The 22476-nt window shown below is 45.1% G+C and overlaps 1 protein-coding gene across 2 annotated transcripts in view; it reads left to right on the top strand.

The window, feature by feature from the left end:
- The window catches only part of adam19a (ADAM metallopeptidase domain 19a), a 216165-nt gene extending 195274 nt beyond the window's left edge, over positions 1–20891 (top strand). For both annotated transcript variants that reach the window (XM_071334073.1, XM_071334074.1), the window contains 9 exons: positions 3400–3508; positions 6070–6274; positions 6868–6945; positions 9079–9187; positions 9434–9578; positions 14176–14275; positions 14550–15056; positions 16084–16292; positions 20683–20891. In XM_071334073.1, coding sequence (XP_071190174.1) covers positions 3400–3508; positions 6070–6274; positions 6868–6945; positions 9079–9187; positions 9434–9578; positions 14176–14275; positions 14550–15056; positions 16084–16292; positions 20683–20734 — 1514 coding nt within the window. In that variant the 3' untranslated portion in view covers positions 20735–20891. The remainder of the gene's footprint in view (positions 1–3399; positions 3509–6069; positions 6275–6867; positions 6946–9078; positions 9188–9433; positions 9579–14175; positions 14276–14549; positions 15057–16083; positions 16293–20682) is intronic.
- Positions 20892–22476: the final 1585 nt, after the last annotated feature.

Consider the following 22476-nt stretch of genomic DNA (forward strand, 5'->3'; position numbering starts at 1 on the left):
AGTACCACAGACCTAGAGTACCACAGACCTAGAGAGTACCACAGACCTAGAGAGTACCACAGACCTAGAGAGTACCACAGACCTAGAGTACCACAGACCTAGAGTACCACAGACCTAGAGAGTACCACAGACCTAGAGAGTACCACAGACCTAGAGAGTACCACAGACCTAGAGAGTACCACAGACCTAGAGTACCACAGACCTAGAGAGTACCACAGACCTAGAGTACCACAGACCTAGAGAGTACCACAGACCTAGAGAGTACCACAGACCTAGAGAGTACCACAGACCTAGAGAGTACCACAGACCTAGAGTACCACAGACCTAGAGAGTACCACAGACCTAGAGTACCACAGACCTAGAGAGTACCACAGACCTAGAGAGTACCACAGACCCTAGAGAGTACCACAGACCTAAAGTACCACAGACCTAGAGAGTACCACAGACCTAGAGAGTACCACAGACCTAGAGAGTACCACAGACCTTAGAGAGTACCACGGACCTAGAGAGTACCACAGACCTAGAGAGTACCACAGACCTAGAGAGTACCACAGACCTAGAGAGTACCACAGACCTTAGAGAGTACCACAGACCTAGAGTACCACAGACCTAGAGTACCACAGACCTAGAGAGTACCACAGACCTAGAGAGTACCACAGACCTAGAGAGTACCACAGACCTAGAGTACCACAGACCTAGAGTACCACAGACCTAGAGAGTACCACAGACCTAGAGAGTACCACAGACCTAGAGAGTACCACAGACCTAGAGAGTACCACAGACCTAGAGAGTACCACAGACCTAGAGTACCACAGACCTAGAGAGTACCACAGACCTAGAGAGTACCACAGACCTAGAGAGTACCACAGACCTAGAGTACCACAGACCTAGAGAGTACCACAGACCTAGAGAGTACCACAGACCTAGAGAGTACCACAGACCTAGAGAGTACCACAGACCTAGAGTACCACAGACCTAGAGAGTACCACAGACCTAGAGTACCACAGACCTAGAGAGTACCACAGACCTAGAGAGTACCACAGACCTAGAGAGTACCACAGACCTAGAGAGTACCACAGACCTAGAGTACCACAGACCTAGAGTACCACAGACCTAGAGTACCACAGACCTAGAGAGTACCACAGACCTAGAGAGTACCACAGACCTTAGAGAGTACCACAGACCTAGAGAGTACCACAGACCTTAGAGAGTACCACAGACCTAGAGAGTACCACAGACCTAGAGAGTACCACAGACCTAGAGAGTACCACAGACCTAGAGTACCACAGACCTAGAGTACCACAGACCTAGAGTACCACAGACCTTAGAGAGTACCACAGACCTAGAGAGAACCACAGACCTAGAGAGTACCACAGACCTAGAGAGTACCACAGACCTAGAGAGTACCACAGACCTAGAGAGTACCACAGACCTAGAGTACCACAGACCTAGAGTACCACAGACCTAGAGTACCACAGACCTAGAGTACCACAGACCTAGAGAGTACCACAGACCTAGAGAGTACCACAGACCTAGAGAGTACCACAGACCTAGAGAGTACCACAGACCTAGAGAGTACCACAGACCTAGAGTACCACAGACCTAGAGTACCACAGACCTAGAGAGTACCACAGACCTAGAGTACCACAGACCTTAGAGAGTACCACAGACCTAGAGAGTACCACAGACCTAGAGAGTACCACAGACCTAGAGAGTACCACAGACCTAGAGAGTACCACAGACCTAGAGAGTACCACAGACCTAGAGTACCACAGACCTAGAGTACCACAGACCTAGAGAGTACCACAGACCTAGAGAGTACCACAGACCTAGAGTACCACAGACCTAGAGAGTACCACAGACCTAGAGTACCACAGACCTAGAGAGTACCACAGACCTAGAGAGTACCACAGACCTAGAGAGTACTACAGACCTAGAGTACCACAGACCTAGAGAGTACCACAGACCTAGAGTACCACAGACCTAGAGAGTACCACAGACCTAGAGAGTACCACAGACCTAGAGAGTACCACAGACCTAGAGTACCACAGACCTAGAGAGTACCACAGACCTAGAGAGTACCACAGACCTAGAGAGTACCACGGACCTTAGAGAGTACCACGGACCTAGAGAGTACCACAGACCTAGAGAGTACCACAGACCTAGAGAGTACCACAGACCTAGAGAGTACCACAGACCTAGAGAGTACCACAGACCTTAGAGAGTACCACAGACCTAGAGAGAACCACAGACCTAGAGAGTACCACAGACCTAGAGTACCACAGACCTAGAGAGTACCACAGACCTAGAGAGTACCACAGACCTTAGAGAGTACCACAGACCTAGAGAGTACCACAGACCTAGACTACCACAGACCTAGAGTACCACAGACCTAGAGTACCACAGACCTTAGAGAGTACCACAGACCTAGAGAGTACCACAGACCTAGAGAGTACCACAGACCTAGAGAGTACCACAGACCTAGAGTACCACAGACCTAGAGAGAACCACAGACCTAGAGAGTACCACAGACCTAGAGAGTACCACAGACCTAGAGAGTACCACAGACCTAGAGAGAACCACAGACCTAGAGAGTACCACAGACCTAGAGAGAACCACAGACCTAGAGGGTATCTGGAAAGCTTTTGTCACATACCACAGTTACCTCACTATAAGCCAGTCACATCTCCACCGGCAAAACCTTTTAGCATTTAGAAACTCCAGCTAGTCATTAAGATAGCCACCTTTTTAAACAGTATTAACATAATATATGATAAGGACCTCAACCTTTCTCTCTCCATCTGCATCATGGGTAGTGATGTATCGGCTTTCCTCCTCACGTACAGAACACAGATCACCATGACGATCTACACCTTTAAACTACATTAGCATAGAACGTTGGGTAACATGTATTACAGCATTAGTCAGCCATCGCAGTTCAAAGCTTTATAAAAGGATTATTTACCTAAAACTTATTTTAGTATTTTGTTCATTAGTCCACTGTTAATAGGGATTCCCAAAACAGTGTGCATTGTCAGTAGTCAAGTTTTTAATATAGATATAATATAATATAATATAATTTCAGTAACAAATATAAGATGTGATAATGATGCGGTTTGAAAAAGTTCTCTTTTTTCAGAATATTATTTTTTGTACATAACAAAATCAAAAGGATTTTTTAATTTATTTTATCTTAAAAAAAAAGAAGCTGTCTGTCATTCTTAGAGGTGCAAACATTGTCTTTTGTGTAGGAATATACATCATGGTGGCTCAAGTAGCTCAAACTGTTGCTCCTTGAAAGTGAATGTAAGCACCACTGTATGGGGCGTAATGGCTTTTCTCCCGAGTGAGTGGTTGCTATAGTAACTTTTATTGACATTATGGATTTTTATGACCCAGGTGCCCGGCCAGCGCACGACGCCTGCTTTCAAGACGTCAACGCAGCAGGGAACGCGTTTGGAAACTGTGGGAAGGACGGACAGGGAAACTACATGAAGTGCTTAAAAAGGTGAGTGGGAACAATGTCCTCTTATGAAACCTTCATCACACGGCATTGTGGTTCCAATTCAACTACAATATAACTATCTAACTACATTGCCTGTTCATAGTTATAGTTTTGAGATATTATAGCATGGACCGGGGGGTGGTCAAACCATAATTCTGTGGGCCACACCTGATCCTGGAGTTAAATCAGGTGTGTTCGTGTTGGTGTCTGGAACAAAACCCTGCACCCACTTCAGCCATCCAGGGCCATCCATGATCTGCTATATAACTTATAAGGACCCAGAGTTTTTCCTTGTCAAATCACATGAACAACTCCTGGCCTTAACCAATAACACACTGCTTCACAGTCTGACATCCAGTGTTTTTCCTAGCTGCCCACCAGTCCTTTAAAAAAGGCGAGCGCCGCCATCGTCTTGAAATTGATAGTTTATCCATGTACATTAACGCACACAAGCCACGCCCCTCTTGCGAACTGTAAATCGCAGCAGTGCGTCTCAGAGACCGTTTCCATGGTGTCGCATCACAGCTAATGAAGGGATCCAAATTAGCATTTTCGCTACAGATGAAGTCCGAAGTTTACATATACCTTAGCCAAATACATTTAAACTCAGTTTTTCCACAATTCCTGACATTTAATCAGAGTAAAAATTCTCTGTGTTAGGTCAGTTAGGATCACCACTTTATTTTTAAGAATGTTAAATGTTCGAATAATTGTAAAGATTGATTTATTTCAGCTTTTATTTCTTTCATCACATTCCCAGTGGGTCAGACGTTTACATACACTCAATTAGTATTTGATAGCATTGCCTTTAAATTGTGTAACTTGGGTCACACATTTCGGGTAGCCTTCCACAAGCTTCCCACAATAAGTTGGGTGAATTTTGGCCCATTCCTCCTGACAGAGCTGTTGTAACTGAGTCAGGTTTGTAGGCCTCCTTGCTCGCACATGCTTTTTCAGTTCTGCCCCCAAATTTTCTAAAGTTGAGGTCAGGGCTTTGTTATGGTCACTCCAATACCTTGACTTTGTTGTCCTTAGGCCGTTTTGCCACAACTTTGGAAGTATGCTTGGGGTCATTGTCCATTTGGAAGACCCATTTGCGACCAAGCTTTAACTTCCTGACTGATGTCTTGAGATGTTGCTTCAATATAGCCACATAATGTTCCTTCCTCATGATGCCATCTATTTTGTGAAGTGCACCAGACCCTCCTGCAGCAAAGCACCCCCACAACATGATGCTGCCACCCCCGTGCTTCACGGTTGGGAAGGTGTTCTTCGGCTTGCAAGCGTCCCGCTTTTTCCTCCAAACATAACGATGGTCATTATGGCAAAACAGTTCTATTTTTGTTTCATGAGACCAGAGGACATTTCTCCAAAAAGTACGATCTTTGTCCCCATGTGCAGTTGCAAACCGTAGTCTGTCTTTTTTATGGCGGTTTTGGAGCAGTGACTTCTTCCTTGCTGAGCGGCCTTTCAGGTTATGTCAATATAGGACTTGTTTTACTGTGGATGTAGATACTTTTGTACCTGCTTCCTCCAGCATCTTCACAAGGTCCTTTGCTGTTGTTCTGGGATTGATTTGCACTTTTCACACCAAAGTACTTTCATCTCTAGGAGACAGAACGTGTCTCCTTCCTGAGTGGTATGACAGCTACCTGGTCCCATGGTGTTTATACTTGCGTACTATTGTTTGTACAAATGAACGTGGTACCTTCAGGCGTTTGGAAATTGCTCCCAAGGATGACTCAGACTTGTGGAGGTCTATAACTTTTTTTCTGAAGTCTTGGCTGATTTCTTTTGATTTTCCCATGATGTCAAGCAAAGAGACACTGAGTTTGAAGATAGACCTTGAAATACATCCACAGGTACACCTCCAATTGACTCAAATGATGTAAATTAGCCTTTCAGAAGCTTCTAAAGCCATGACATAATTTTCTGGAATTTTCCAAGCCTTTAAAGGCACAGTCAACTTAGTGTATGTAAACATCTGACCCACTGGAATAGTGATACAGTGAATTATAAGTGAAATAATTGGTTTGTAAACAATTGTTGGAAAAATTACCGGTGTTATGAAAAAAAAATAGATGTCCTAACCGACTTCCCAAAACTATCGTTTGTTAACAAGAAATTTGTGGAGTGGTTGAAAAACGAGTTTTACTGACTCCAACCTAAGTGTATGTAAACTTCTGACTTCAACTGTATGCAAATTAGGCCTCAGATTAAGGCATCCAAAGTCAGCCGTGTGTCCACATGATACGCCACCGCCCATCTGAATTAGAGAGAATCCCCATAAGCAACGTGGAGACGTTACAGTCGTCAGTCAAGGAGATCTTAGGATACGCCCTCTTCCAATTAAGACGTTTAGATAAACTACGAGGCTTAAAGTCATTTACATCCACAAGCCATTAATCGTACAGTAATCTTCTTCCTGTCTTTGTTTCCCGTGGATGCATTGTTGTGTGTCTGTCTGTCTGTCCTTCCATCCGCCGTCCATCTGTCTGTGTCTATGTGTCTGTCTCTCGTGTGTGTCCGTTATTCAATCATGTGCACTGTGCGTCGATCCCCAGCGATGCCAAGTGCGGGAAGATCCAGTGCCACAGCGCGGCCAAGAAGCCGAAGGGCAGCAACGCAGTGTCCATAGACACCACCATCCGTACAGACGGCATGGAGGTGAAGTGCAGGGGGACATACGTCTATACCACCCAGGATGGACAGGGGGACCTCCCTGACCCAGGCCTCGTCATGACCGGCACCAAGTGTGGAGAGGGGAAGGCAAGTCATGGTTGCAGTCTAATATTAATCTACATGTATCTGTACCATAGACTGTAAGCATTATCATAGACTGTACTGTCAACTTTATCATAGACTGTACTGTAAACTTTATCATAGACTGTACTGTAATATTTATTATAGACTGTACTGTAAACTTTGACATAGACTGTATTGTAACCTTTAACAGACTGTACTGTAATATTTATCATAGAATGTACTGTAAACGTGTTCTGTGTTATTCATTCAGCTTGTATTATTATATTAGTATTGATTATATTAGTATTGATTATATTAGTAATGATTATATTAGTATTGCTTATGTTAGTATGGATTGGGTGTCTACTAGTGATGTAATAAATGTCACTATCTCATCCAAAACCTGTAAGCTTTACTCAATTGTGATTCATACTGTATACCGTAATAATGTTAAATGTGTACATATATTAAATTTGTAGACAGGCATGCACCCACTGAGTTACCATCCAGAGCCAAAACACTGCAGCATTACCCTGTTTCCACACTGCCTCACACACCTTCTACAGCAGTGTTCCTCCGTGTGTGTATGAAATCTAAACATCTTTGTGTTACTGCAGGTGTGCAGGGACCGCCGGTGCCAAAACGCCTCTTTCACCGAGCTGGAGAGCTGCATCGCTCGCTGCCATGGCCATGGGGTAAGCACTAGGCCTTACACTCACACACACACACACACACACACACACACACACACACACACACACACACACACACGCACACTTTTACCCATCCCTGTAATCTTTTTGTCGTACATTGTCCTTGGGGCGAAGGCAGATGGCTGTCACAGTAGCTCTTGTAAAACAGGAGAAATGGATGGTAGCGATACAACACCTGAAGCCATAAACTATTTGTTAGTTAAGTACTGCGTAGCCACGGGGAGAGATGGCAGATCACATCTTTGTTTATGAGACAATAAACATTGTGTTTGCATTGTGTACAACTTTAACCACCTGTCCCTATAGGAATCTAGGCCTAACTTTGTTTTCATTGTCATGACTCACACATATCACTGTCAGCTGTTTAGTGGCTTGCCGCTTTTGGTCGCCAGAGACACAGACAGCAGTAATTTAACACCCCAACGTTTCTTATCTTAAAACAGGCCCGCCAGGTCGGCCATCTTAGAAGCGGAAAACTGTTGACTCGCAGTAAGCAAGAGGGCTTCCATTAGCGAGGAGCTTGCATTCTATAATGTTTTGAAATCTCCTCAACCAACAGCTTCCTGAGCCCTAGAGACAAACAAAACATGCTCTCATTCTTTAATCTCCTTCTCTTGTTCTATCATTCATTCTCTCTCTCTCCTTCTCTCTGCCCTGTTTAAAAGTCTTCATTTGTCCTGTTTTGCTTACTCCCTCACTCTGAAAGGCCAGTGAATGGAAATGGCTCTGAGGAGGGATTATTTAAAGCATAGTTTTCCCCACTCTTTCTTCTCTTTTGTGACTTTTTCATTTGCATTATAATTTGGTTCCTATTGATCCCCGGGCTTAAAAGAGAGCAGCGCGGATGTAAAAAAATAAAAAATAAAAAAACGACTAGCGTCTGTATCTTTGCTAGGGTACAAATGAAGAAGCAGCTTCACTGCATCTACAGTATCATCTTGGCTCTGCAGCTTCTCTGCATTTATCATCTTGGCTCTGCAGCTTCTCTGCATTTATCATCTTGGCTCTGCAGCTTCTCTGCATTTATCATCTTGGCTCTGCAGCTTCTCTGCATTTATCATCTTGGCTCTGCAGCTTCTCTGCATTTATCATCTTGGCTCTGCAGCTTCTCTGCATTTATCATCTTGGCTCTGCAGCTTCTTTGCATTTATCATCTTGGCTCTGCAGCTTCTCTGCATTTATCATCTTGGCTCTTGGTTTCTTCTTTGGGTTTGAGAAGCATGAAAAATAATTCACAAAACAACTTCAGAGGGTCACAAGAGGGAACTTTTTTTTGTAAAAACACTTGGAGACCAAGACACTATTTGGCTGGAGAGAGAATACAGGCTGGACTTCATGATGGCTAACATGTATTTTAATGATGCATTCACGAGTCAACAAGCATGTTTCTAATCAGTGATATGATAATTGTATTGGTGTAATTAAAGCATGGAAAGTATTTTTCTACATCATTTAGCAGCAGGAAATACTGTATGATGCAGAATGTCCGGCGATAGTAATCAAGTGGAAAATGTAATTGTTCAGAAAGAGTCGATTTGCAACGCCAAGATCTTTGATTTGCTTAACTTGGCACAAAGAACTATAACCCTTTCATTCAAAGTTCATTCAACACCCAATGTCATCGAGTTTGGTTCAGTGTTCAAAGTCATAGAGTTTGTTTCAACGTTCAAATTGTACAGTTATTTCAATATTCAAAAGTCATTCAGTTTAACATTCACAGCCATTCAGTCAGTTCAACATGCACAGCCATTCAGTCAGTTCAACATTCACAGCCATTCAGTCAGTTCACTTCAACATTCAAAATGAAACAGTTGGTTGAAGTGTTTACCACCAGACAGCAGAATCACACAGAATCTCAGTATGACTTCACAGTGAAGGAAAGTCTGTCAGATTCAAACACCTCATGTAGTAAACAAAAAACGTAGCTAAATTCACTTTTCACTTCTGTGTGTGTGTGTGTGTGTGTGTGTGTGTGTGTGTGTGTGTGTGTGTGTGTGTGTGTGTGTGTGTGTGTGTGTGTGTGTGTGTGTGCGTGCGTGCGTGCGTGCGTGCGTGCGTGCGTGCGTGCGTGCGTGCGTGCGTGCGTGCGTGCGTGCGTGCGTGTGTTCTCCACAGGTGTGCAACAGCAATAGCAACTGTCACTGTAACCGAGGGTGGGCACCTCCCTTCTGTGAGAAGCTTGGTCTGGGAGGCAGTGTGGACAGTGGGCCTGTCCAGTACCACAGTGAGTTGACCTTCACACACAAACACACACATGCTCCTTCCTGGGATTCACGACGCCCCCTATCAATCTTCACACACCATCTGAATGTAATATTAGCGTAGCTTTGGTGTTTCTGGCCCAGTTTAAACATTCTTCCATCAGTTCCAAATCAATTTCATAGAGGTCATTTGGTCACTTAGCAGATGCTTCTATAAAGGTTTCTCTAAAAGTGGGTAATGTTATTTTCCCTCTCTCTGTGTACTCCAGGTCAGCTGGGCTTGGTGTTAGGTCTTCTGTTTGTCTTCCTGGTTCTCCTACCTGGGATCCTCATCACCTTCTACTGCTATAAGATCAAGAGCTCCTGCTACCACAAGTGGCTCTCCCAGAGAGACAAGAACAACAAGGCTAACAGGTGCCTCTATAAGACTTAATGAAGTCTTCATAAACCCTTCATAAACCCTTCATAAGCCCTTCATTAGGCTTACATAGATGCTTCACAAAGAAAATGGCACTCTATACAATAGGTTTTGTTCAAACAATGGATTGAACTCTAGAATCATCTAATAACTCAGAGACTGATAACACCAGGATGCTGGATGGGTTTGTAGCTAGAGGGATAACACCAGGATGCTGGATGGGTTTGTAGCTAGACTGATAACACCAGGATGCTGGATGGGTTTGTAGCTAGAGGGATAACACCAGGATGCTGGATGGGTTTGTAGCTAGAGGGATAACACCAGGATGCTGGATGGGTTTGTAGCTAGACTGATAACACCAGGATGCTGGATGGGTTTGTAGCTAGACTGATAACACCAGGATGCTGGATGGGTTTGTAGCTAGAGGGATAACACCAGGATGCTGGATGAGTTTGTAGCTAGACTGATAACACCAGGATGCTGGATGGGTTTGTAGCTAGACTGATTACACCAGGATGCTGGATGGGTTTGTAGCTAGAGAGATAACACCAGGATGCTGGATGAGTTTGTAGCTAGAGAGATAACACCAGGATGATGGATGGGTTTGTAGCTAGACTGATAACACCAGGATGCTGGATGGGTTTGTAGCTAGAGAGATAACACCAGGATGCTGGATGGGTTTGTAGCTAGACTGATAACACCAGGATGCTGGATGGGTTTATAGCTAGACTGATAACACCAGGATGCTGGATGGGTTTGTAGCTAGAGGGATAACACCAGGATGCTGGATGGGTTTGTAGCTAGAGGGATAACACCAGGATGCTGGATGGGTTTGTAGCTAGAGAGATAACACCAGGATGCTGGATGGGTTTGTAGCTAGACTGATAACACCAGGATGCTGGATGGGTTTGTAGCTAGACTGATAACACCAGGATGCTGGATGAGTTTGTAGCTAGAGAGATAACACCAGGATGCTGGATGAGTTTGTAGCTAGAGAGATAACACCAGGATGCTGGATGGGTTTGTAGCTAGACTGATAACACCAGGATGCTGGATGGGTTTGTAGCTAGACTGATAACACCAGGATACTGGATGGGTTTATAGCTAGACTGATAACACCAGGATGCTGGATGGGTTTGTAGCTAGAGAGATAACACCAGGATGCTGGATGGGTTTGTAGCTAGAGGGATAACACCAGGATGCTGGATGGGTTTGTAGCTAGAGGGATAACACCAGGATGCTGGATGGGTTTGTAGCTAGACTGATAACACCAGGATGCTGGATGGGTTTGTAGCTAGACTGATAACACCAGGATGCTGGATGGTTTGTAGCTAGACTGATAACACCAGGATGCTGGATGGGTTTGTAGCTAGAGAGATAACACCAGGATGCTGGATGGGTTTGTAGCTAGAGGGATAACACCAGGATGCTGGATGGGTTTGTAGCTATAGGGATAACACCAGGATGCTGGATGGGTTTGTAGCTAGACTGATAACACCAGGATGCTGGATGGGTTTGTAGCTAGAGGGATAACACCAGGATGCTGGATGGGTTTGTAGCTAGAGGGATAACACCAGGATGCTGGATGGGTTTGTAGCTAGAGAGATAACACCAGGATGCTGGATGGGTTTGTAGCTAGACGGATAACACCAGGATGCTGGATGGGTTTGTAGCTAGAGGGATAACACCAGGATGCTGGATGGGTTTGTAGCTAGAGAGATAACACCAGGATGCTGGATGGGTTTGTAGCTAGAGGGATAACACCAGGATGCTGGATGGGTTTGTAGCTAGAGGGATAACACCAGGATGCTGGATGGGTTTGTAGCTAGAAGGCTAACACCAGGATGCTGGATGGGTTTGTAGCTAGAGGGATAACACCAGGATGCTGGATGGGTTTGTAGCTAGACTGATAACACCAGGATGCTGGATGGGTTTGTAGCTAGACTGATAACACCAGGATGCTGGATGGGTTTGTAGCTAGACTGATAACACCAGGATGCTGGATGGGTTTGTAGCTAGAGAGATAACACCAGGATGCTGGATGGGTTTGTAGCTAGACTGATAACACCAGGATGCTGGATGGGTTTGTAGCTAGACTGATAACACCAGGATGCTGGATGGGTTTGTAGCTAGACTGATAACACCAGGATGCTGGATGGGTTTATAGCTAGAGGGATAACACCAGGATGCTGGATGGGTTTGTAGCTAGACTGATAACACCAGGATGCTGGATGGGTTTGTAGCTAGACTGATAACACCAGGATGCTGGATGGGTTTGTAGCTAGAGGGATAACACCAGGATGCTGGATGGGTTTGTAGCTAGAGGGATAACACCAGGATGCTGGATGGGTTTATAGCTAGAGGGATAACACCAGGATGCTGGATGGGTTTGTAGCTAGAGGGATAACACCAGGATGCTGGATGGGTTTGTAGCTAGACTGATAACACCAGGATGCTGGATGGGTTTGTAGCTAGACTGATAACACCAGGAATGCTGGATGGGTTTGTAGCTAGAGGGATAACACCAGGATGCTGGATGGGTTTGTAGCTAGACTGATAACACCAGGATGCTGGATGGGTTTGTAGCTAGACTGATAACACCAGGATGCTGGATGGGTTTGTAGCTAGAGAGATAACACCAGGATGCTGGATGGGTTTGTAGCTAGACTGATAACACCAGGATGCTGGATGGGTTTGTAGCTAGAGGGATAACACCAGGATGCTGGATGGGTTTGTAGCTAGACTGATAACACCAGGATGCTGGATGGGTTTGTAGCTAGACTGATAACACCAGGATGCTGGATGGGTTTGTAGCTAGAGGGATAACACCAGCATGCTGGATGGGTTTGTAGCTGTCTTACTACTACTGTACACACGTCATCCTCTGACTGCACTCTGCCCACTCTTAACTTTCTGCACCATCACAACACCTTTACAGGGGCAAACAAATGTAATGCACCCTCATAAAATATAATACTTTCCCCTCTCTTCCAGTAGAAGACCAATATACTGATACACACAGAGACCGGGCATCAGAACGCTGAGTGAGTTAGTGCCTCTGAAAACAGGCCTGTCGGACAGTGTAGTTTACAGGAGAGGGAGGCAGTCTGCCGTGGTGCCCCTGGAAATAAAAGCTCTGTTGACCTTCGGAATGGACAGAGAAATAGGTCCATCATTGGTATTGGACTGGAAAGGGGATTTGATTATATGAAAGAGAGGAGGTACAAAGGAGTCTTCTGAAGGCATATTTAACCCTACAGAAAATTACCCTTCTTGTTAGGTAATTAAAAGGCTCTTTAGTGGAGACCAGCTGCAGTAGTATTTTAAAAACTTTTTTAGTTTCGGAGCCAATAGTTTGCGTATCAATATCAGGTTACTGTGTGTGGTTGATTGGGGAGAACACTTTTCTAACAGCTGTTGTGGGATTAGCCAAAAGCATACTGATTGAACCTATGAGGTTCTTTAGAAGTTTCTTGCCAGATGTTAAGTTAAAACATTCTACCTGCTCCTCGACTTCCTCCTCGACCTGCTCCTCGACCTGCTCCTCCTCCTCCTCTACCACCTCCTTGACCTGCTCCTCCTCCTCCTCCTCCTCGACCTGCTCCTCCTCCTCCTCTACCTCCTCCTTCTCTACCTGCTCATCTACCTCCTCCTCTACCTCATCCTCCTCTACCTGCTCCTCTACCTCCTCCTCGACCCTCTCATCGACCTGTTCCTCGACCTGCTCCTCCTCCTCCTCCACCTCCTCCTCTACCACCTCCTCGACCTAATCCTCCTCCTCCTCCTCCTCGACCTGCTCCTCCTCCTCCTCTACCTCCTCTTCCTCTACCTGCTCCTCTAACTCCTCCTCTACCTCCTCATCGACCTGCTCCTCGACCTGCTCCTCCTCCTCCTCCTGCTCCACCTCCTCCTCTACCTCCTCCACTACCACCTCCTCGACCTGCTCCTCCTCCTCCTCCTCCTCGACCTGCTCCTCCTCCTCGGCCTGCTCCTCCTCTACCTGCTCATCTACCTCCTCCTCTACCTCCTCCTCTACCTCCTCCTCTAACTCCTCCTCTACCTCCTCCTCGACCCTCTCATCGACCTGCTCCTCGACCTGCTCCTCCTCCTCCTCCTCATTCACCTCCTCCTCTACCACCTCCTCGACCTACTCCTCCTCCTCTACCTGCTCCTCCACCTCCTCCTCCTCTACCTGCTCCTCTAACTCCTCCTCTACCTCCTCTTCGACCCTCTCATCGACCTGCTCCTCGACCTGCTCCTCCTTGCATCAAACTCCTTGAGAATACTTGATGGGGACACAAACTGTGACATCTTGGGCACACACACACACACACACACACACACACACACACACACACACACACACACACACACACACACACACACACACACACACACACAGACACAGACACACACACACACAGACACAGACACACAAACACAGCGTAATGTTTGCCAGCCCAGTCCTCCACAACTGGGGACTATCAAATCAATAGAACGTAGGACTGAAAAGCCAGCACAGTCTTCAGAATAAATCTGTCTAGTTGATGGCCTCTAACACCCCTGTCGCCTCCATCCTCGTTATTCCCTCAGACTTGAAGGCTCCATGGCGAAGGGTAAGAATGGACACCTCAACCCGGCGTTTCATCTGAAGGTGGTGGGGCCAGCGAACAAAGGAAACAGTCACAAGGGGGTGAGTGTCAAAGGAGAGGAGAGTTAAATCTGAGGTGACTTCGGTCTCTCTTCGGTATGCTGGAAATGTTTCTCTCTGTGTTTCTGTGAAGAACTGAAGACATTGAACTAAGGGCAAGCTGGCCTTGAGTTATATGACCATATTTACAACTGTAGCTCTGCTTGTCAATGTTCTGTAGTAGCAACTGTCACTTTCTACTTCCAATTTATAAATGTTTTTCAACATATACTTCACATAAAACTTGAATGACACAATCCCAAAATGTTCTCTACAGCTCCCTCACACCAGCAAAGAGGTGCTGCCTCTCCGGCCAGGCCCCACCCCTAACGGCACTCAGCCTGTCAACATCGTGCGTCCCCTAAGGCCCGCCCCCTCGCCGCACAACACGCCACTGCGCTTCAAGGTGGTCTACCCACCTCAACCCGGGGCCCCGCCGAAATCCCCCGCGCCCCCTCAAAAACTCACGCCACCCAAGAAACCGCTTCCCCTCAACCCAACACGATCACCACTGGTATCCAACCCAACACGATCACCACTGGTATCCAACCCAACACGATCACCACTGGTATCCAACCCAACACGATCACCACTGGTATCCAACCCAACACGATCACCACTGGTATCCAACCCAACACGATCACCACTGGTATCCAACCCAACACGATCACCACTGGTATCCAACCCAACACGATCACCACTGGTATCCAACCCAACACGATCACCACTGGTATCCAACCCAACACGATCACCACTGGTATCCAACCCAACACGAGTGCCACTGGTAAGTTTGTCTACTTTTACTATAATTTTATTAGTTCATTGAGAAAATGAAAACTTTTTACTGAGAGGATTTTGTTGCACCAAGGAACTAGATGAAATAGCAATGTTTTTTGTTTTAATCTTCTTATTGTTTTCCATCGATTTCCTAAAACATTTTCCCATCTCTGCCTATTAACTGTAAAAAAAAAAAAGCCTTGGAAAATCACATTGGCCTTGAATTTAATATTGCTCTGTGTTTTTGCACGAAATGAATTTCTCTGCGGTTGTAGAGGTACACTGTAATGAAATAACACACCATGAATTCAGACAAAGTCTGCCAACCACCGGATTAAAAACAGCTTGAGATGTTTAATAAGACTGGGTGAATACTGTCCACAGTAGTGGAGGGTCTATTCTCATATTATTAGGAGTGTGTGACACAGTGAAGTGATGTGTTCGTGCTTTGATCATGTTCTACGGTCTCTCTCTCTTTTTGCCTGTTTCTCTATTCTCCTTTACATTTCTCTCTTGTTCTCTCACTTTTTCTATTTCACTGTTTCTCTCTCTTTTTTTCTCCCACTCTTTCTCCCTCTCTATCTCCCCCTTCTCTCTATCTCTCCCCCTCTCTCTATCTCTCCCCCTCTCTCTACGAGTCTCTTCTCTCTTTCTTCCTCTCTATCTCCCCCCTCTCTCTACGAGTCTCTTTTCTCTCTCATTCTCTATCTCTCCCCCTTCTCTCCCCCTCTCACTATCTCTCCCCCTCTCTCTACGAATCTCCTCTCTCTCTCTTTCTCCCTCTCGCTCTCTCTCCCCCTCTCTACGAGTCTCTCTCTCTCTCTCTCTCTCTCTCTCTCTCTCTCTCTCTCTCTCTCTCTCTCTCTCTCTCTCTCTCTCTCTCTCTCTCTCTCTCTCTCTCTCTCTCTCTCTCTCTCTCTCTCTCTCTCTCTCTCTCTCTCTCTCTCTCTCTCTCTCCTCTCTCTCTCTCTCTCTCTCTCTCTCTCTCTCTCTCTCTCTCTCTCTCTCTCTCTCTCTCTCTCTCTCTCTCTCAGTTGGTGTCAGAGCTACAGCCCAGACACTCCCCCTCTCCACCTCAGAGGCCCCTGCCCCTCAGCCCCGCCAGAGGGGTGGTGTTACCGGTGAGCCCAGCGAGGGTGATTCCTCCCAAACCCTCCAATGGGCTGCTGGTGATGATGCCCCCTGCCGTCGGCCCCAAACCAGTGGGCAAGCTGTCCGTCATCCCTCCTCTCAAAGCACTCAGGTGGGTCCACACATACGAAGGAAGGAAGGAAGAAAGGAAGGCAGGAAGGCAGGCAGGAAAGAAGGCAGGCAGGAAGGCAATATGTGACATACTGCAAAAGCAAAGATGATATTATTAGCTCAGGGATTCTAGAAAGCTGTGACCATCCTTGTCTAGCAGGGAAACTTGATTTTTATAGTTGAAAAAAAAAGGATTTTGTTTTATTATTTGAGCTTAAAAATTACATTTAGGGAAATGTTATAAGGGAAAGATTTGTTTTTGTAATTTTCAAAATATTTTCAATATCCATGTCGGCTCTGTGCTGTTGTCAAAATCTCCCCAAAAAGTGTTTAAAACTGTAAAAGCTGGCAAAAATAAATATTAACTGATAAAATATATAATGTACTTTTCTTGCAAAAGCCTTCTCTGACTTTAATATTTCTCTTAAAACTGTGAGTTTTCGTCAAATCCATCAGATTTTGTCTAAAATGAATCAGGAATGAGTAGGGTCAACTATACCATAAGGACCCCTTGTTCATGTCTTCATTACATGTAGTACAACAAGACAATGCATGGGTCCGGAAGTCCGTTTGATAGATTTAAACAAACAATATTGAAATCACCATGGTCACAACCATAGCCTGTCAACTCTATCTCCCTGATAGATTCACATAAAATATGGTTCAAATATGTTACTTTTAACCTCTAACGCCTACCAAACCCGGATCCGGGATCCCCCCCATCAACAGAGCTGACTAGCATAGCCTAGCCTAAAGCCACAGGGATATCATATAATCAAATGTTCATGAAATCACAAGTCCAAGACACCAAATGAAAGATACAGATCTTGTGAATCCAGCCATCATTTCCGATTTTTTAAATGTTTTACAGGGAAGACAAAATATGTATTTCTATTAGCTAACCACCATAGCAAAAGACACAACTTTTTTTTTCTCCACCATTTTTCCCTGCATAGGTAGCCATCACTAATTCGACCAAATAAAGATATAAATAGCCACTAACCAAATTAGGTCTCAGGTTCATAAAGCAACTGTGGCTAAATTTCTACTTAGTATTGTACTTAAAGTAGATTTTTTTTGTTATTGCAATTTATCAACTCCATAAAACATCAACTTTGTCAGATTTTTTGCGCTGAACAATCTGATGGAATGGTTGTGTTTTTTGGGGGGATTTTCAAATGAATCGTTTTTTCATATTTTACAAATGTTTTGCGTTTAACTTTGATTTTTAGAAGCAAAAACATTTGCGTTTTAAAGCATCTGTTGTCAACTCCATCACTGATGGTTAACCATACTTCAGATCTATCATTGTTGTCAATATTCTGATAACATCTTTTAATCACTGTTCTGTAACATTAAACTATTAAACTATTAAACTATTTAAACTATTTGCTGTTCTAGACTTGTTTGTTTTATAAATATTATTTTATGTTCTGAATCTAGAAAAATGTGCCAACATTTTAATGAAATTAGCCCTGAAGCATTTACATATTTGAATTGTCTAATGTAAGAATGAAACAATCAAAGGCCTTTAAATACTTGTTTGACAATAAAAACAAAATGCCTTTTATGGTGTCAAACAGAACAGAGTCAAACATAAATCCAATTAGTTGCATTTTATGTAAAACATTTTTTAAATTTATAATTAGGAGGTTTTTCCTTTACACGGTATGATGGCTAAAATATTGGACTATCAAAATATGTATTTTAAATTGTGTTAATATGAAGAAAATTATTGGTGATTTTTTTTTCGGGGGGTGATGTCCCCGTCTTTCAAGAGTCCCTGAGCTACATATATATGGAAATTAGCTTATTTCATGCATCACTGTGACTCACATTTCAAACTGTGTTATTCTCATTTATAACCCATTAGAGAGACTGCTGGCTTTATGGCTAATAGCGATACTTCACTGTGAGCACTGCCATAGATTATAATAAATACACTTTGTTTTTAGCTTCAAATAGTTTTCCAATTTTCCTGCCTCGGCATCAAATAGACTTGATATTGGTCTCCCTGATAAAATGTTAAAAAGTCACTCCCAAGAAGTTGTTACTCATAAATGAACCATTGTTAACATTGTTGTTCCTGCTTCTTCCAACAAGTCTACAACTATCCCCCCCCCCCCCCTTGAGTGGCCATTTTATTATTTCCCATAAAAAGAACAACAAGCTTGTATCGTTGAAACACTATTTTCTCCCCTGATTCCTGTATCTCTCCATTTTACACCGTCTTCAACTCAGGCAGCAAAGCTGTCATAGCGAGGGGGGGAGGGCAGTGTGTGTGTGTGTGTGTGTGTGTGTGTGTGTGTGTGTGTGTGTGTGTGTGTGTGTGTGTGTGTGTGTGTGTGTGTGTGTGTGTGTGTGTGTGTGTGTGTGTGCGCTCACTCTCCTGGTGCTTTATTTCATTTATTTAACCTTTATTTAACCTTTATTTAACCTTTATTTAACCTTTATTTAACCAGACAAGTCAGTGAAGAACAAATTCATATTTACAATGACAGCCTACCCCCGGCCAAACCCAGACAGCCAATTGTGTGCTGCCTTACGGGACTCCCAATCACGGCCGGTGGTGATACAGCCTGGAATCGAACCAGGGTCCGTAGTGACGCCTATAACACTAGAGATGCAGTGCCTTAGACCGCAATGCGCCAATCAGGAGCCCGAGATAAGAACCTACAGGAAGTAGAAGTTCATAAGCCACAACTCACATTGCCAAGCACAGATCTCTGTCGGCTATCACCCGGTTTGTCAAAAGAATCAATTCTCACTTTATTTTGCTGTTATGTTGGGAATCTGACACGTGGTAAGATGAGGTCAGCACTGTATTTCTTTGCCTAGCCTAGCATCTTTGTCACCTTATTTATCTTCTATGTTTAAAGCTGCTCACAAAACCCTAGGGTGATGGCTGTTAGGATTTCTGGGTTGTTCTAGGGGTTCTGTCTGAAGACTGGGCATGTAAAACAAACGTCTCTCTCAACATCACCCCCTTCCTCGTTTCACTCGAAACTCTAGAAGGTCTTTTATTTTAGGGGATAGCCACCACACAACAAGCCTCGGTCTACACTGTGTTAAAACAAGCCTCTGTCTACACTGTGTTAAAACAAGCCTCTGTCTACACTGTGTTAAAAAAAGCCTCTGTCTACACTGTGTAAAACAAGCCTCGGTCTACACTGTGTTAAAACAAGCCTCTGTCTACACTGTGTTAAAACAAGCCTCGGTCTACACTGTGTTAAAACAAGCCTCTGTCTACACTGTGTTAAAACAAGCCTCTGTCTACACTGTGTTAAAACAAGCCTCTGTCTACACTGTGTTAAAACAAGCCTCTGTCAACACTGTGTTAAAACAAGCCTCGGTCTACACTGTGTTAAAACAAGCCTCTGTCTACACTGTGTTAAAACAAGCCTCTGTCTACACTGTGTTAAAACAAGCCTCTGTCAACACTGTGTTAAAACAAGCCTCTGTCAACACTGTGTTAAAACAAGCCTCTGTCTACACTGTGTTAAAACAAGCCTCTGTCAACACTGTGTTAAAACAAGCCTCGGTCTACACTGTGTTAAAACAAGCCTCTGTCTACACTGTGTTAAAACAAGCCTCTGTCTACACTGTGTTAAAACAAGCCTCTGTCTACACTGTGTTAAAACAAGCCTCTGTCAACACTGTGTTAAAACAAGCCTCTATCTACACTGTGTTAAAACAAGCCTCTGTCTACACTGTGTTAAAACAAGCCTCTGTCTACACTGTGTTAAAACAAGCCTCTGTCTACACTGTGTTAAAACAAGCCTCTGTCTACACTGTGTTAAAACAAGCCTCTGTCTACACTGTGTTAAAACAAGCCTCTGTCTACACTGTGTTAAAACAAGCCTTGGTCTACACTGTGTTAAAACAAGCCTCGGTCTACACTGTGTTAAAACAAGCCTCGGTCTACACTGTGTTAAAACAAGCCTCGGTCTACACTGTGTTAAAACAAGCCTCGGTCTACACTGTGTTAAAACAAGCCTCGGTCTACACTGTGTTAAAACAAGCCTCTGTCTACACTGTGTTAAAACAAGCCTCTGTCTACACTGTGTTAAAACAAGCCTCTGTCTACACTGTGTTAAAACAAGCCTCGGTCTACACTGTGTTAAAACAAGCATCTGTGTTAAAACAAGCCTCTGTCTACACTGTGTTAAAACAAGCATCTGTGTTAAAACAAGCCTCTGTCTACACTGTGTTAAAACAAGCCTTGGTCTACACTGTGTTACAACAAGCCTCTGTCTACACTGTGTTAAAACAAGCCTCTGTGTTAAAACAAGCCTCTGTCTACACTGTGTTAAAACAAGCCTCTGTCTACACTGTGTTAAAAGCTACTGTTTCTCCCTTTTTCTTCCTTTGCTTCTCTTTCCTCCTCTCAGACTGGTCCCAGGAGCGAAACCAAACACAGTCTCCTCGCCTTTCCGTAAATGACCCTGGGAGCCGAGCCTTGCCTTGCCGAGAGGGGCCTATCGGGCAGCAGCAGTCAGCCTATTTGCACTACAGCGATCTTGTTGGAGGGCTGGTACAAGACAGGTGTTGACCAACAGTAATAGCTAGGGGGCAAGGCAGAGGCTGATGGAGGGGTGAGGGGGGGGTGAAGGATGATGAGGGGGGGAGAGGAGGGGGATGGTGGAGGGGGGAAGGAAGAGGGGGGAAGTGGGAGGGTTTTGAAGAGGAGGGGGTTTGGAAGGAAGGAAGAGGAGGGGGGAGGGGTGAAGGAAGAGGAGGGGGAGGGGCTAGAGAGGGAAGGAAGAGGAGGGGGGAGGGGGTAGAGAGGGAAGGAAGATGAGGGGGAGGGGCTGGATAGGGAAGGAAGAGGAGGGGGAGGGGCTGGAGAGGGAAGGAAGAGGAGGGGGAGGGGCTGGAGAGGGAAGGAAGATGAGGGGGAGGGGCTGGATAGGGAAGGAAGAGGAGGGGGAGGGGCTGGATAGGGAAGGAAGAGTAGGGGGAGGGGCTGGAGAGGGAAGGAAGAGGAGGGGGAGGGGCTAGAGAGGGAAGGAAGTGGAGGGGGAGGGGCTGGATAGGGAAGGAAGAGGAGGGGGAGGGGCTGGAAAGGGAAGGAAGATGAGGGGGAGGGGCTGGAGAGGGGAGGAGGGGGAGGGGCTGGAGAAGGAAGAAGAGGAGGGGGAGGGGCTAGAGAGGGAAGGAAGAGGAGGGGGAGGGGCTGGAGAGGGAAGGAAGATGAGGGGGAGGGGCTGGAGAGGGGAGGGGGGGAGGGGCTGGAGAGGGAAGGAAGAGGAGGGGGAGGGGCTGGATAGGGAAGGAAGAGGAGGGGGAGGGGCTGGATAGGGAAGGAAGAGGAGGGGGAGGGGCTGGAAAGGGAAGGAAGATGAGGGGGAGGGGCTGGAGAGGGGAGGAGGAGGAGGGGGAGGGGCTGGAGAGGGGAGGAGGAGGAGGGGGTAGGGGGGTACTGGAGTGAACATGGAGGGTCCTGTCGCCTGACTTGAAAATCGTGACTTTTATGACCTCACCCCAACGGCACCGTGACAACGACAAAGATGACGACACGGTTTTGCACGGATGGAAAACCATGCAGACTGAGATGTGCTATTGCTGGGGGTGGTCACATTGCCAAAACCTTGTTTGTTTGTGTTGTCAATACGTTTATGCACCGTGTATAGCGCTAGCTAGCATTTTCTAATTATTGTCGTGTACTTGTCTGTTTACGTTTAGTTTTTGTAACGGTTTGTGTTATGTGCCAAAGAGGACTTTTGAGGCATGTTGTTGATCATTGCAATTTGATTTGAATGTCTCTTGCTGTGTGTATTATTTTCTTACATAAAAAAGTCACCTTTTTACAAAACTGTCTCGTGTGCTTCTTCTTCTCCCTCCATGTCTTTTAAGGTTGAGATCTACACACACATGTATAGTTGAAGTCGGAAGTTTACATACACCTTAGCCAAATACATTTAAACTCAGTTTTTCACAATCCTGACATTTAATCATTTAATAAAAATTCCCTGTCTTAGGTCAGTTAGGATCATCACTTTATTTTAAGAATGTGAAATGTCAGAGTAATAGTAAAGAGAATAATTAATTTCATCACATTCCCAGTGGGTCAGAAGTTTACATACACTCAATTAGTATTTGGTAGCATCGCCTTTAAATTGTTTGACTTGGGTCAAATGTTTCAGGTAGCCTTCCACAAGCTTCACACAATAAGTTGGGTGAAT

Source organism: Salvelinus alpinus, chromosome 11 (genome assembly GCF_045679555.1).
Source record: "Salvelinus alpinus chromosome 11, SLU_Salpinus.1, whole genome shotgun sequence".
Classification (NCBI taxonomy): Eukaryota; Metazoa; Chordata; class Actinopteri; order Salmoniformes; family Salmonidae; genus Salvelinus; species Salvelinus alpinus.